The sequence below is a fragment of the Protopterus annectens genome, chromosome 2.part2 (genome assembly GCF_019279795.1).
Source record: "Protopterus annectens isolate FY-2018-M chromosome 2.part2, PAN1.0, whole genome shotgun sequence".
Taxonomy (NCBI): domain Eukaryota; kingdom Metazoa; phylum Chordata; order Ceratodontiformes; family Protopteridae; genus Protopterus; species Protopterus annectens.
Window position 1 is genome coordinate 377,414,499 of NC_056730.1, and position 15,933 is coordinate 377,430,431.

General features: G+C 43.0%; 1 protein-coding gene across 2 annotated transcripts in view; it reads right to left on the reverse strand.

Moving 5' to 3' along the window:
- ARL15 (ADP ribosylation factor like GTPase 15) overlaps positions 1–15,933 on the reverse strand; it is a 3,047,572-nt gene that overhangs the window by 1,992,613 nt on the left and 1,039,026 nt on the right. For both annotated transcript variants that reach the window (XM_044063905.1, XM_044063904.1), the window contains exon 3: positions 7,813–7,872. In XM_044063905.1, the coding sequence (XP_043919840.1) occupies positions 7,813–7,872 (60 nt within the window). The remainder of the gene's footprint in view (positions 1–7,812; positions 7,873–15,933) is intronic.

The following is a 15,933-nucleotide window of genomic DNA, read 5'->3' on the forward strand; positions in this document are numbered from 1 at the left end:
TATAGCTATGGGTACTCCTTGTGCAGACACATACGCTAACTTAGTCCTGGCATACTGGGAAGATATGGTGATATTTGAGGCAGCACATGATTGGAAAGATAAAATTCTCTTTTACAATAGATTTGTGGATGATGTTTTCTTTTTGTGTGCGTGGGGGGGGGGGGGGGGCACCACATCAGAATTAACATCCTTTGTTAAGTATCTAGAGACTACTACCAGCTTCTTCAGATTTTCATTGAATTATTTTACTTCAGTTACTGAATACCTGGATGCTAGTATTATTAAGAAAGAAAATGGGGAGGTAGAGACCTCACTATATAGGAAGCCTTGTTCGACCAACAGCATGCTTAGATTTGACAACATGCACCCTAGACGTCTGTAGAATATTTAGACTTTGCACAAATGAAAATTCCTTTATACAGAAATTGGACTCTAAAGAATAATTTTCAAGCACGAGGTTATAGTAAAAATTTATTGAAAAATGAAATGGACAACAACAGTCTCTATAGAAAACAAAGTGCAAAACCATGGTTACACAGAGGTAAAAAATGGCCTAATAAGGTAGATGCACAGGTTCAAAAAGCTAATGAAGGTTTGAAAATACGTTTAACATACAGTAATGATATAGGTGGTATATGTAATATAATTAGAGATAACTGGAGAATTATTTTAACAGAGAACAGAACTACAGTTGTAGGGACACAACCTAGATTTATTTTTAAAAGAAATAAAAATTTGAAAGATATTTTGTGTCAAGAACCTATGCATTTTAAAAATTCAGGCATTAAGAAAAAGGGAACTTATCCATGCCTACATTGTAAAGCCTGTAAGCACATTCTACAAGGGAATTGTTTTATACACCCCAGGCCCAACAAGAATTACCTTTTGAATATGTATGCTGACTGTAACACTCAAAATGTTGTCTATATTGCGAACTGTCAACAGTGTACTGCATAGTATGTAGGAAAAACAAATTGCAGACTTAAAGATAGAAGTTTTAAGCATCTATCAGATAAAAGGTTAAGAAAAGAACACAATGCACTGTACAAGCATATAGAATTGCATAGTGATCATGTATTTGCTTTTATGGTTATTTGTGTCTTTCGGCTTTTCCCGGTAAGGGGTCGCCACAGCAGAACTCCGGTCCGCTAAGATTGGCAGTTGATTTTTACGTACCGGCTTGCCAGGCCTGATGCACAACCTTCAACGAAGGTACGCCCATTCACGCATGTCTCCACGCAGAAGACGCTCTAGCTGAGAATCGAACCGGACAGCGTCTTACCGTGAGGCGACAACGCTACCGCAGCACCACCACCGTGGAGCTTCTATTTGCTTTTATGGTTATATGTGTTGTAAATAGAAGTCAAAGAATGGGTGACTTGTATAATGAAACTGAATACAAAGAGATGCAATGGATTCTTAGACTGGGAGCTGACAAAGCCCCAGGATTAAATGATGTTGTCACTTTAAAACCAGCTCTAGCAAAAAGGAGTGTAAACTATTGATTTTCATGTGTTGTACTATATTAGATACTATGTTTTTACCAGTGTTTTATCATCTGATGAAGGAATTAACCCAAAAACGCTTATAAAACTGCTTTTATTGTTTTAATAAAGTGAAGTTGCTTCATATACAGTGTGGTAGTACTTGTCTTACTTTTAGAATTATGATTAGCCTCTGGATATAATTTGTTGTACCCAAGAGTCAGTTATCTTTTGCCAGGCAGCAGGGTCCAAGGAGAAACGACCCCCGACCGCTTCGAGAGGTGAGTAGTCGGGCAACGCTTCAGAAGCGCTGACAGGGCTGGCCAGAGAAAGAATCTCTGGAACCCCAGTTTCGCGGACCTCCTCTGCCCCGAAAGGGGCATCTTCCATTGGGGTTTCACCCTCTGCCTCTAGGGGAAAACTCAGCATGTGTATCCTGGAAAGGAACCTGTGATTTCTTGTGCCTGATCTTTCCGCTCCTCTGATTTCTAGAATAGAATCGCTGAGGAGTGGAGTGTCTGACACCAACGGCAGACAAGGTCTTGCCATCTTGTGCACACCGTGCCAACGTATCCTTGACTTTAGAGCCAAACAAAGAAGCGGCCTCTATGAGGGCATTCATGATCTCTTACAGGAGTCCGCAAAGTCACAAAGGTGCATCCAAGTATGTCGTCTGGCGACTATACCTGCACCTGCCACTCTAGCCGCCCCTTCCGTTGCATGAGAAATAAGGCACATGGAATCGTTGGAAATGGACTCTAGGGTGGCTATCTGAGAAGCCACATTATCACAGACTTTGTTAGAAACCACTCCTGCCAAGGTTTCAGAGAGCTGGTTGATAAGATCCCGCTGAAGTCTGGTAAAATGTGCCAAATAATTCAAAGACCTTATGGCAAAGGCCGATGAAGCAAACACGTTTCCCTAATATGTCAATCACCTGGGACTCCTTGTTGGGTGGATGGACAGTTTGGCTCTCTTCTGCCAAATCCTTCTTAGTAGCAGCTGCCACCACCATAGCATCTACTGGGAGACCATGTGGCCAGTGGGGGTGCTCCACAAAAAGCGATAATATCTTGTCTGGCCTCTTAGGTATCGCTTCCATGGTATCAGGAGCCTTCCATTTGCACTGCACGATGAGCTGGACAAGCTCATCGGCTGGCAGGGTGACCCAGGAGGTAGGGGGCTGGGCACGAAAAGCTTGCAGGAATATGGATTCCTTAGAGGAAAGATTAGAGGGCTTCCAGTCACTGCTCTGTTTAATGACCTCGAGGATGTCAACAATGGACACCTCATCAGAGGGTTACCGTGGGGACCCTTCCCTGTCATCAAAATCCATATCTTCAGTCAAGGGAGGGAGGGAAGCTGCTGTCAGAGTAATAGGCTTCGAGACTTGAGTAGAAGTCAAAGGAGGAGTATACATTGGGGTTTGAGACAAAATATGCTCACCTGAATGATGGAACGTGGACTTCAAATGTTGAGAGAGACCTCTGGCCACAAGCAACTGGTCAACAAGCCGCAACACATCCTACTCAGAAAGACTCTTGGTTGACCTCATGGAGAAGGCTGATGGTGATTCTGGCCTTTCCAAGAAAGGACTACACTGACTGCTTGCAAAAGGATCCAATGAAGGGGAATATTTGGTCCTTGCTAGTTCAATAGGTGCAGAGCTCAGAGCTGAGGAAGTCTGCACCAAAGAAAACTGTGTGGAAAATGTCTGTGCTAAAGATGGCACCGTAGTAGTTAAAGGTGTCTGCACCATAAAGGCAAAGGTCTGCCCCGAAGGGTACGCTGCTGTAGTGGAAAGTGTCTGCACCAGCAATAAGGATGGTGCTGAGAAGGACTGCACCGAAGTACATGGTACCAAAAAGGTCTGCCCCGTGGAGTACAGAAGAGTCATACTTGGAGCCAAAGGTGACTGTACCAATGGTGAAGAAGGGGACTGAACCTGTAGTGACGGTGCCATTAGGGGTAGTGTCAGAACTGTTGGAACCATAGTTTTTTGCACCGGAAACTCCGGTGCCAATATTGATAAAGGAGACATGGCTGTTGTCAGGATCATTTGGGGCAGTGCCGAGCCTGGAGCCGACAGGGTCACAGGTGGCAGCGCCGTAGTAGTAATCAATTTCACCTTCTTGTGACTCGACTCCCTACAATCTCCAGAGGGAGAAGAAGAGAGTGACTTTGATGAAGAAGAGGAAGAATGCCTCTTGCGGGGTTTAACAGGAGGGGGTGAGCCCTCCAACCCAGAAATAGCCTTAGAGAAAGGAGACTTGAGAAGACCTTTCAAAATTAACTTATTCTTCCTCTCGTTGAGAGTCCTGGTAGAGAAGTTTTTACAGATCCCACACGGAGGATCTACAGTCAAGTGGGAGACATTAAGACAGTAGACACATAAGTCATGGCCATCGGAAAGCCGTAATTTATGGCCGCAATCTTTGCACTGCTTGAAACCAACGGAACTTTTCTTATCTGACATAGCTGTTGTGGAGAAGAAGCACAATAGCAAAAGGAAGAATAACAGCTACCCAAGAAAAGGTTAAAAAGAGAAAAGGAAGGATTACCAATGATGGTAATGGAGAATTACCACAAGGTAAGAAAAAGAGGATAAAAAAGTGAAAGGACTAAAGGGAGAGAGTCTAAAGTGCACGATATGGTAAGAAAATATTAGAATAAACTTTTGAGAAAATTTTAGAGTAATAACAATATATAAACTGTCAAAAAACTAGACACTTAGCTGAGAGAATGGCTTGACACGGCAGTTCAGCAACGTGGCAAACGAGATCTGAGGTAACAGGGAGCAGAGCATTCTGGGTAGGACCTTGGCTTGAGAGTTTTTGGCTGACGCAAGCTTGATATTGCCTGGCTCAGTTCCGAGGACAGAACTGATAACCCATCAGTAAGGAATGAACAAATATTAACAACATCAGATCTTCTTTTTGCAAGGAAGCAAGCTCTCCTGACCACCCCCCTAAACTTTCAATATAGCAACTCCAATTTTGCTACACCTTGGAGAAAAGGAAATATCCCGAGCAATGGCATCTCAGAATTAGTAAATATAAGTCCGTTCTTTCGGCCATTCAGTCTCCTCATTTCAGTACTCAGTCTAGCGGGTCCCAACATTTCAAATGCTTACCTTGCAAGAGTGATGGTTATGAAGAATGTCACAAGATGTGAAGGATTTACTCTGTGTACAAGGGGTTTTAAGCTGGCCATTTTTAGGAATTCAGTATGTGGGCTATAATACTTCAGAGGAGCGTCTGCATCTATTTTATCCAAGAAATGCTACATTTCCTTGCTTGAAATGAATCGGAAGTAAAAAGTAGGGCTAAATACTGGGTGCAGAATGCAAGTTGTGCACAGAAGTGGGAAGTGAAAGGCTTGAATTGTTTGATTAGAAATGTATGTTTGAGATGTGTTGCAAAAATTAATTAAAGAATGAACTGATAATGCTGCTTCTAGAGATGCTGGGTAGGGGAAGCACTGGCTTGTAAGTTCATTTAAGTTTTTTTTAAAAAATGCATTTGGTTTCCTAAATGTATACTTTATGTACTTTTATATGCATGGATTTTGCACCAAGTCCTGCTAAGACTCAGGAAAAGATGGTGCTTAATAGTATATGAAGAGTCTTTTTCATGCCTGCCATACTTTAGTAGGAATATCTAGTCACTGGTATACATAATTTAACAATATCAGGAAGGCATAAATGTATCTCTCTCCTTGGTGACACTGCATTAGAACTGCATCAGGATGTCTCAATCTCCTCTCCTTGGAGTAGATCTGGGGAAAGAAGTTGGATTCAGGGACTCAGAGACTGAGGAAAAGTACCAAGAATAGCTGTTGGTGTGGGCTCCAAAGACTCACAAAATTGGCATTAGAGATGAAAATGCACAATTTCATAAAAGAATGAAGGAAACAAATATGAAAGCAAGGGCTGAGAACAATTCCAAAAGGATAATGGCAAAAGTATACACTCACATCAGGCATCCACAAGTGCAAATGGATAAGTCAGAAGACATCAAACAGGCAACTACTATGTGGTCAAACTGGAGTATTTGGGGCAGAGCTGACATTAAGTGTAATCAGTTAACAGGGGGATTCCTGAATCATCTTCTTAACTTGGCATTATTCCGACAGCTCTAATTTTAACAGCACATCTGTTATGGACCCTCTTCTTTACAGAGAGTATAAATAGGTAATTCATTAGCATCCCAGAAGTCAGACTGTCCCCTACCTGATGAATGTTGCACACCATTTTCCCAGTCACTACTTTTATCTGCATGCATTACAAAATGCAGTAACCACACACAGAAAGCAGTCATAGAGACTTGACTTCTCTTCCTTATGTTCCCATGAAAACCACATAAAAAGAGTATGACTGTTGTTCTTTTTCTCCCATACAAACAACACTACTTGTAGTTAAGAAGCACAGCAGGATAACCCATTTTGGCATCACAGTTTCTGACATAAGTGGAGGAAGGATTCTAAAAATGTAATTTTTGGATTTCTTGCTGACAACTTTGTCAAAATACTGACAGATGGTAATCAAATCATGAACAGTAATGACTCAAACTGGCAGAAATTTAAGGCTATGTAAAGGCCATCTGGCATAAGCTGAAATTCCTTGCTCTAAGTGTTATTCTCACTACTCAGAAGCAGAGTTTTAAGAATTTTATACTTAGACAAACCTATGATAATTAATCAAACATTTGTACTATATGGTAAGCAGATTCTGAACTTTTAAAACTGTGCATGCTAATATATACAACAACCTAATGTGTACAATACCAATGTTACATGAGTGACATAATACAATATGCAATGAAGTGTTGATTTTGTATACATAATGAAAACACATTTCAAAAAGCTTTTACAACAGATCACATCACCCCTCTTCTGACATAAGTGGATTGCTGTTGTTTCAGTATACAATAATCCCAGTAAATAAGAGATATAATCAAATAAAATGTTTCTAAACTATAAAGACTAAAATACATTTACATCACATGAGAAAGGGTTGGTACAAACTGCTAAAAAGCTAAATTTTATAGCCCTAGGTATTTGTTATTTAATTTCTGCATATATAACATGTAAGTCTGAGCAATTTACTCAACTAGAAAAAATGTATATCAGCCTTAAAAGGGATGCTTCTGCTCAGTGGCTCCCTTTTTATACATTTTTTATTAAATCTTCACATTAAACTATATCATGGTTTCCATATGTTAACAGAAGTTATACAATGATGGGTCATTTGCATTCAAAAATGAGCATGCTGATTGGACAGCCCAATCAGCCTGCCCATTACAAATAAAGCATATGCCAATAAAATAAAGTCTGCCTATTGAAGTACCACTGAACGCCTGGACTTTCTATTGGAATATGCTGAGGGACAAACCAAAACGGAAGAAAAATCAGGTACATTCTCAGAAAATAAACCAAAATAATGTTCTATCTTTGGTGTGTCCTCGTAAAATCTTGACAGAAAAAAAAAAAAAAAAACAGGAATGGAGATTCTCTTCTCCCAATGGCTTCTTCTGCAGCGCACTGATGTACTATGCACGTGTGGGGACTCAAGTCTTATATGCATGTGCAGTACATCAGTAAAGAAGAAAAAGGCTTTGGAATACTTCAACACCTGTACACAAAGACATTATTTAAGAAAGGTAAGCAATGTCTTTCTTAAATAATGTCATTGTATAATAGCAATAACCCACTAATGGGTGTGGGTATTTTAGGACTTACCTACTGTTGCCTTTGCTTAATCACTTGGGCTTCACACTCACGATCAAACCACGCCAGCCAAGGGTAAATCCTGATATACCCACACCCTTTATTGCTAAAAAAATCCTGTAAGAACAGTTACCATAACTATTCTTATGCAGGATGCATACATGTTTTCTTTTTAACAAATTTCATTCACTCTAGCATTACATGATTTGCTCACTTTATTCCTTTCCTTAAACCTCACCCATCCTCCTCCCATGCATTATTCTAAATGTACTATTCCCACAATCTTCTTAGTGGTTCTTGTCCACTTATCTCCATGTTTTGCTTGCTTAATGTTCTCTCTGCTTATTGCTCGTTAGTCTAAATGTATACTTTTAGACCACCATTGCCTTGTAATACTGCCTTGTATTGCCATGTATGCGATAATGCCTGGGTTGTGGCTGAAGTGGGTCCTCTGTAGATTATCTCACTACCCTGGACAATAGACATAAATAAATATTGATAATTCAATTAAATAAACTTGGATATGCAACATTAGGGTCAAAGTCCCACACAGCTTCAATTAATCTGGCTTAATAAAAATATTCTAGGATAGTCACATTACCTCCAAGTTCCTTTACGTTCAGGATAGCATTTTGGAATGGAACTGCTTTTATACTAAAACCTAGAAACAAATAGATAACAAAAGTAGTTCAGTTCATATTAAATTATTACAACCAAATTTCAGAAGATGAATTCATCATGTTCTAAGGCACTTCAATATATTACTCTCATTCCCAAATAGTCACTGCAAGATTATAACAAATCTTCCTTACTTTTTACAGCTCTGAAATAAAGCAATATACAGATGCCAGCAAGAAGACACGTGCTAACAAGTCAGTATTTTAAAAGCTCTCTTTTCTTTTGTATAACACCAATATTTATGTATAATATTAAACTAATTTACCTGAAAACATAAGCTGGAATAAAAAAAATGAGACTAAATGAAATATAAACCAAAGAACGAGGTAACATTGTGTGTGTGTGTGTGTGTGTGTGTGTGTGTGTGTGTGTGTGTGTGTGTGTGTGTGTTTTTATACTTTCTTTTCCTATGTTGACTATCAGCTCTCAACAACTGGATTTGGCCCATTTTTCCCCTGCACTGGTATCCTCAAACACATGGAAGAGAGCTGTCTGGTGGGGCCATCATCCAGGCAGTTAGTGGAGTTGCTTGTGCTCTCACCAGCATCCCAGAAGTGAAGGTGTATGTTTTAAGTCTTGAACCCTTCCCATGAGCAGAGGATGTGTGACCTTTAGTTTCACAAGGGCCACTAAACCTCCTCATGCAAAGGCATTCTTCTGTGTATCTGCTGAAGAAGATCACCACGTTCACATCTTGGTGAACTAAACACATGACCAAGGACCGCCTCAAGCATTGCCATCCTTCTTCTACAGGACTGCAGAGCATGATGGACTTAGTTGCCAACCCCAAAGTATAAGCCTGCCCATTCTCACTACTGCAGCTCAAGCTCCAGCAAGCCCCCATGCTGCTTATCAAAAATGAAGTTACATCTTACCATAACGTTCCATCTGTGTTGCTCATCTTCTTTCATTCATCATGGATGGGTTTAGTTCTGAACCCTCAGAACCGAGTTGGCCTTTTTTCCAAGCTCAGGCCAGCCAAAAAACTCTCAAGCTAACTCTCTACCCAGAATGCCCTTCTCCCTGTTACCTGAGATCGAGTTTGCCAGACAAAAGGAAGTGAAGCCGAGGCTACTTCTGCGCAACTACCCTAGGTCACCACTTAGACCCAAAGCATCCTCCAGGAGCCTTTAGAAGGAGAAGGAGGGTGGGAAGTGATGAATGAAAGAAGATGAACAACACAGATGGAATGCTATGGCAAGAAATAACTTCTGTATCTGATGTTGTTAATCTTCTTTCCATTCATCACTGATGAGACATAATCCCAAGCTACCTTGAGGTCCATGGGTGGCCCTTATGGAAGAATATTCCTGAGGACCATTGAGCCGAAGGCAGCTCTCCCTCTGGAGACCAGGTCCAATTTGTAATGATTCATAAAGGTATGAGAATTAGCCAAGTAACTGCTGCACAGATGTCATCCATGGAAGCCTTGGAATGGAAAACTACCGATGTTGCCATAGATCCAGTGGAGTGAGCTTTAACTTTTGGCACAGGTTCATTAGTGAGGGAATAGGTGAAACATATGCAGTCCCTTAGCCACTTTGATAAGGTAACCTTGGAAACAGCCTCTCCCATACTGGGCCCAGAACAGGAGATGAAAAGCCGTTCAGATTTACGTATAGGTTTGGTCCTGTCTAGATAAAATCTCAACTGTTTATGTACGTCTAAAGAGTTAAGGCAGTACTCTTCTCTACTGGCAAAATTCAAAAAGAATACTGGTAGGTCAACGGTCTGATTTATGGGGAATTCAGAAACAACTTTGGGGAGAAAGGATGGATTCATCCAGAGTGATACTCTGTCTTTATGAAAGACCAGATAGGACCTCTTGATACACAATGTCTGCAGCTCCGAGACTCTTCTGGTAGATGTGATGGTTACCAAGAACAAGGATTTCCACGACAAAAACTTTAAGTTACACTTCGCAGCAGGTTCAAAAGGTTTCTGAGTCAAAGACTGAAGGACTAGAGTGAGGTTCCATGGTTCCACGGGCTGTGTGACAGGAAGCCTGATATGAGAAGTCCCCTTGAGGAAGGCCTTGCAAATGCATAGAGAGATAAGAGGGGTGCCATCTATACCATTGTGGAAATTGGAAATTGCCACTAGATGTACATGTACGGTACAGGCAGAGGCTCCATTATCAAAAAACCTATCCAAGTATTGAAGCACTGTAGTAACTGGAGCCAAATATGGGTCTAGCATGTTATCCTTGGACCACACGGAGAATCTTTTCCATTTATCCTGGTATAGTCTTCTGATGGATGGTTTATGAGAGGCCAGAATGATGTCTAGAACAGGCAAGGAGGGATTAGCTTGCCTGGCTACTAGTGGAAGTGGAGAAGCCAAGCTGTCAGCTTGAGACTGGACAGATTTAGGTGAGTAATCAGATCTGGTAGAGGGTCCAGAATCCACTAGGTGGGGCCAAAGGAAGGGACGAGGGATGGGAGGATAAGCGTAAAGAAGTCCTGTGGGCCAATCATGGATCAGAGCGTCCCTCAGTGACTCCCCTTCCGGGGGAAGTAGGGTGAAATAGCTGCTGCACTTGGTGTTTGAAGGGGAAGTGAAAAGATCCCAGCAGGGCTGGCCCCAGTGGCTGAAGATTGCTGACGCCACCTCGGGGTTGAGGGACCCCTCGTGAGGTATGAGGATGCATCTGCTCAGCTTGTCCGCAACCACGTTGGAGCTCCCCGGGATATGCGTTGCTATTAGAAAGTGGTTGGAAGCTATCACTCACTGCCAAATTCTCATGGCTTCTCGACATTGGGGATAGGACTTGGTTCCTCCTTGCTTGTTGATATACCAGACCACTGACATATTGTCTGATTGAATTGCAATTGTCCCAGAAGGGAGAGCCAAATGGAAGGCTTGTAATGCTTACAGCACAGCTCTCAGTTCCAGAAGAATGATGTGCAGGTGGACCATGTGTCTTGCACAGTCTTTCCCTGGAAATGGCCCTCCCACCCAATCAGGGAAGCATCCGTGGTCACAATGGCTGTGGCTTGAGGAGACTGAATGGACGACCCAAAGTTCTACGTCTGGCCTCATCCAGCAAAGCAGGTCCTGTTTGCAGGAGTTGGTTATTCGAATCTGGTAACTGAGGGGGTGAAAGTCTGGGAACCACTGAGACAGAAGAAGCCATTGCAGAATCCGCATGTGTAGCTTTGCTAGAGGCACTATTGGGATTGATGCTGCAATAGAACCTAGGGCCTGTAGAACTTCCATAGGTTCATAGGATAATACTAGGCTATTAGCCCGGAGGCCCTTATAAGCCTAGCCAAGAATTTCACCCATGTTCCTCAAAGTCAGCACCTATTTCCCCTGTTCAGCAGGGACACAGGTGGGATCCCAGGGCGTATATTTTCTGTTTCCCATCCAGTCATCTAGGTTCCTCTTAAACAGGGCTAGAGAGGTACTCTGCTTGACATGGAGAGGAAGTCTATTCCACAGACAGGGGAATCTTTGGGACACAAATCTATCCACTATACACTAAATGTGTAATGTATACCTATACACTAAATGTTGTTTTAAAAGCTGTTAAGTTGGAATCAAGGAGGTAATTTACAGGGGGTTTTAAACAAGAAAGCAGGAAAGAAATGGAATATCAGTTGGAGCTACCGGTAAACCTCCACCAAGGTTATCAATATTAAACCTGAATTAAATAGCGTGAAGTCAAGATAACATTTTTAAATCATTTTTTTAATGGTCATTGAACATTCCAAGACTTCAGTGCCAAGGCCAGTCGTACTGCCAGAAACCTTAAAAGGAAGACAGAAAAACTGTTTCAGAAATTGTTGTTTGTGAGAGTATTACCCGGAGTTGAAGCCTCAATTGATGTAGTCTGTGAACTGGAAGTGATACCAGACAAAACTGAGTATTGAACACTGCTCCAATGAACTCTATATGTTGTGTAGGGACAAGGTTCAATTTCTCCCAATGTATCGTTATTCCCAACTATTTTGCTAGAGAGAGAGTATAATGTAGCGCTGTTACCAGAAGATGCTCGGTGGGGGCAGTAAGGAGCCAGTTGTCCAGATATTGATTCTAGGGTTGCAAGCTACAAGGCCACCAGTTGTCCAGATATGGAAACACCCGGAATCCTTTTAGTCTCAAGTGAGCTAATACCACTGCCATGCATTTCATGAACACTCTGGGGGCTGTAGAGAGAACGAAAGGTAGGGCACGGACCTGATAATGACTGGCTCCTAGCTGGAAGCGAAGCAGACTCCTGGAGTGTTTGTCCATTTTGCACATCCAATCGCCTTCTCTTAAAAAGGGGAGAATGGACTGAACCGTGACCATCCGGAATTTGGTTTGGGTGACAGACTTGTTTAAGCTACTGAGATCCAAAATGGGTCTCCAGTCCCGTCTTTTTTGGCACCAAAAAGAATCTCGAGTAAAATCCGGATCCATACTGGTCTGGTGGGACTGGTTGGATGACTCTTTTTTTTGAAACAGCTTTATAATCTCCGAAGCTGCTTCTTCCCTTTGACTGGGTGGAACGTCGGGAAATTTTCTTGGGAAATTTAACTGACTAGAAATGGAAATGGTGTAACCTCTGGTGATAATGCTCTGCACCCAATGATCAGTGGTGATGGATTGCCAGGTAGCTTGGTGCAGAGAGAAATGACCCCTGACTGCTTCCAGAGATAAACAATCAGGCTGGTCCTCAGGAGCACTGATAAGGCTGTCCAGAGAAGGAATCCCTGCAGCCCTGATTGTGAGGACCCCCTCTTCCTCCATAGGGGTGTCTTCCGGAATTGTTACCCCTCTGCCTCTGGAAGTATCATCACCATGTGCAGCATGGAAGGGACCCTGAGATTTCTTATGCCACATCTTTCCACTCTTCTGATTCCTGAACAAGGTACACTGAGGGTTGGAAAACCATAGGCCTATGGCAGACAGGGTCCTTCCATCTTGTTCACACCTGGCTAGCATGTCCTTCACTTTGGAGCCAAAAAGGGATGAATCTTCAATGGGAGCATTCAGAAAGGAAGACATGAAGGGGTTTGTGAGGTCACAAATGCGCATCCAGGCATGACGCCTCATAACAATGCCTGAACCTGCTGCTCTAGCTGCCCCATTTGGTTGCATGTGACAGCAACCTCATGGATTAGTTGGATATTGATTCTAGGGTTGCAAGCTGCAAGGCCACTTTGTCCCTGACCTCGTCAGACAACTGTCCTGTGAGCATCCCAGAGAGTTCGGAGATCAAGTCCCCCTAGAGCCTCGTAAAATGTGCCAAACAATTCAAGGATCATATGGCAAAGGTCTCTGATGCAAAAACACACTTCCCAAGTCTGTTTACTGCCCAGGACTCCCTGTAGGGTGGGTGGACAGTGGGACTTTCCTCAACCAAGTCCTTTTTCGTGGCCACCACCATAGCATCAACTGGTAACTCTTTGGACCAATGCGGGTTCTCCTCGGGAGGGGAAAGAATTCTGTCTGGTCTCTGAGGGATGGCCTCAATGGAATCAGGGTTCTTCCAAGCACGCTGCACGACAAGCTGGATGAGCTCGACAGGTGGCGTCACCCAAGAGGTAAAAGGCCAGGTGGGAAAAGCCTGCAGGAACATGGACTCCTCAGATGAAGGGTTGGAGGGCTTCCAGACATCTCTCTGCTTTAACATTTCCAGGATTTCTCTGAAGGAGACATCATCAGAAGGTGACTGTGGGGACCCTTCACCATCATTGTAAGGCGTGTCTTCCATTAAGAACTCCTTGGGTGAGTCCATGTGCTTCCTCTTGCACATCTTCATTCGAGGGGGCTCCTCAGGGGAGATCTCTGAGTAGGACTCAGAAGAGCGGGTACCCTGAGGCTACACTGCCCGGTGTCCAGGGGGGTGGTCTTTGACAGCTGTAGCTCAGGGAGTGAAAACTGGGGTTCCAACATCGAAGGAGTGCTGCCAGAAGCAAGATCCCTCTCCATCGCACAGAAGTCAGGCCCACCCAAAGAGGGATGGGAGCCTGGACCTGAGAAAGACAACCTTGGAACTAGGGTCACACCCCGCTCTGACAAACCCATGCCCACAGATGGACCCTCTAGCAGGATCGGAGTGGATGCAGCTATCGGCACCAAGGAGAGAGGTGCTTCCATACCCCGGGCCGACACACTCTTCCCCAATCCCCACATTGAGGAAGGACTGGTTTAGTGGGAACCGAAGAACAAAGGGACAAACTCTGAGCTGGCGTGAGCTGCACCATAGGTGGTGAGGTGATGGGTTCCAATAAAGATGTCGGAGCAGAAGGCTTCGGACCCGAGATGGTCAAAGGATGAGTGTAAGATGGAGTTCATGGATAAAGCAACCCGTGTTCTGCAGGTGGATGGGTCTTAGAAAGTGAGCGAATCCCCCTGGCTAGCAACAGCTGGTCCACAAGATGCACCACATCATGTTCAGAAAGGCTGCTGTTGGATCTAGTGGATACTCCGGTTGGGGGAATCAGAACATTCGATGAAGGGGTTATACACTTGGCCCAGAAATGGATCTATGGAGAGGGAGTATCAGGTCTGTGGTGCAAGGTCTGCCAGCATCGAAGTCTCAAGTTTTGAGACCGGAAGTAAAGGCGTCAAATCCAGTGAGGTCGGTACAATGCTCAGTGCCAAAGTGGCACTCGGAGCTTAAACGGTCGGTTCCAAAATGGAAACTAATGATGTAGACAAAAGTGTGACCTGAGCCGAACTGGCCACAGGTGCCAAAGTTGAAATAGGCGTATATAGGTCTATGATCGGTGCCAGAGGCTGGACGTGTGCCACAATGGGTGCTAGTATCGAAGGTTTTTAGATGGTTGGAGCTGAAGAAGATGGAGCCGAGGAGGCTGATTTGTGCTCCGAAGATTACTTTGGGACTTTTGATTTCCCAGGCTTGCTCCTATCACCCAATGGTGAAGAAGGAACAGAGTGAAATCTCTTTTCAGAAGGAAGGGATGAGACCTCCATCGCAGAAATGGCTGCTGAGAAGGAAGACTTGAGTAACCCTTTCAGAATGAGTTTATTTTTGCACTCATTAAGAGTGCGTTGACTGAAACTTTGACAAATGTCACATGAAAGTAGCACTGAAAGGTGGGACACTCCCAAACAGTATACACAGTCATCATGAAAATCACTGTTAGGTAACTTGCCCTTACATGAAATACAATTCTTAAAACCTAAAGTACCCTTCTTAGGCAACATCTTGATAAAGAAAAAACACCACAGGCCAACTGTATCATCCAACTACAATCAAAGTCAACTCCGTTTGAAAAAGTCACAACTATAACAATATACTGGTATGATAGAGAAAAGAAAGGAAACACCTGAAAAAAAGACAGCTAATAGGTTAAACAATACCAACTACATGGTATTGAAGGTATACCACAAGGGTATGAGAGGAAGGCCATACCAACAATGTTACTTGAAAGTGTACCAATGGTAACTATGGATAGAGAGGAAAAAACAAGGTCATACACTAGAAAAGCTAATCGCTTAATAAAATATGAAGATATCTAAAATTGTTCATACAAATCTCAAAAAGGTTTCACTTAGCTGAGATCTCGGCTGAAACACGGCTTTACGGCTACATGGCAAATGAGATCTGAGGTAAAAGGGAGAAGGGCATTCTGGGTAGAGAGTTAGCTCGAGAGTTTTTTGTCTGGCGCGAGCTTGGTAAAAAGGCCGACTTGGTTCTGAGAGCTCTGAACCGAACCCATCCGTGATGGATGGAAAGAAGACTAACAACATTAGATCCAAGGTTATCTGATTCATAGCAAGGGCTTTATTCTTCTAAGTCAAATGAGGTGGCAACATTACTTTTTAATGTTAACATTATAATTTCCATCCATCTATTTTCTATATCCACTAGTTTCTCATTGTTATGCACTCTGTCAATAAGGATCACTTGCACTGGGATGTCAGTCCATTCACTAATATTTTTCTGCACAAAAATCACACAGTCTTTACAGTCTTTACCTCTGTGCCCTCTGCTATATTACCAAAGTGGAGATCCTCCCTCCTTTCACTGTCCTCTAGTCCAAACATCTTTTCTCCGATTTCCTACTGGGTAACTTCCATTTCC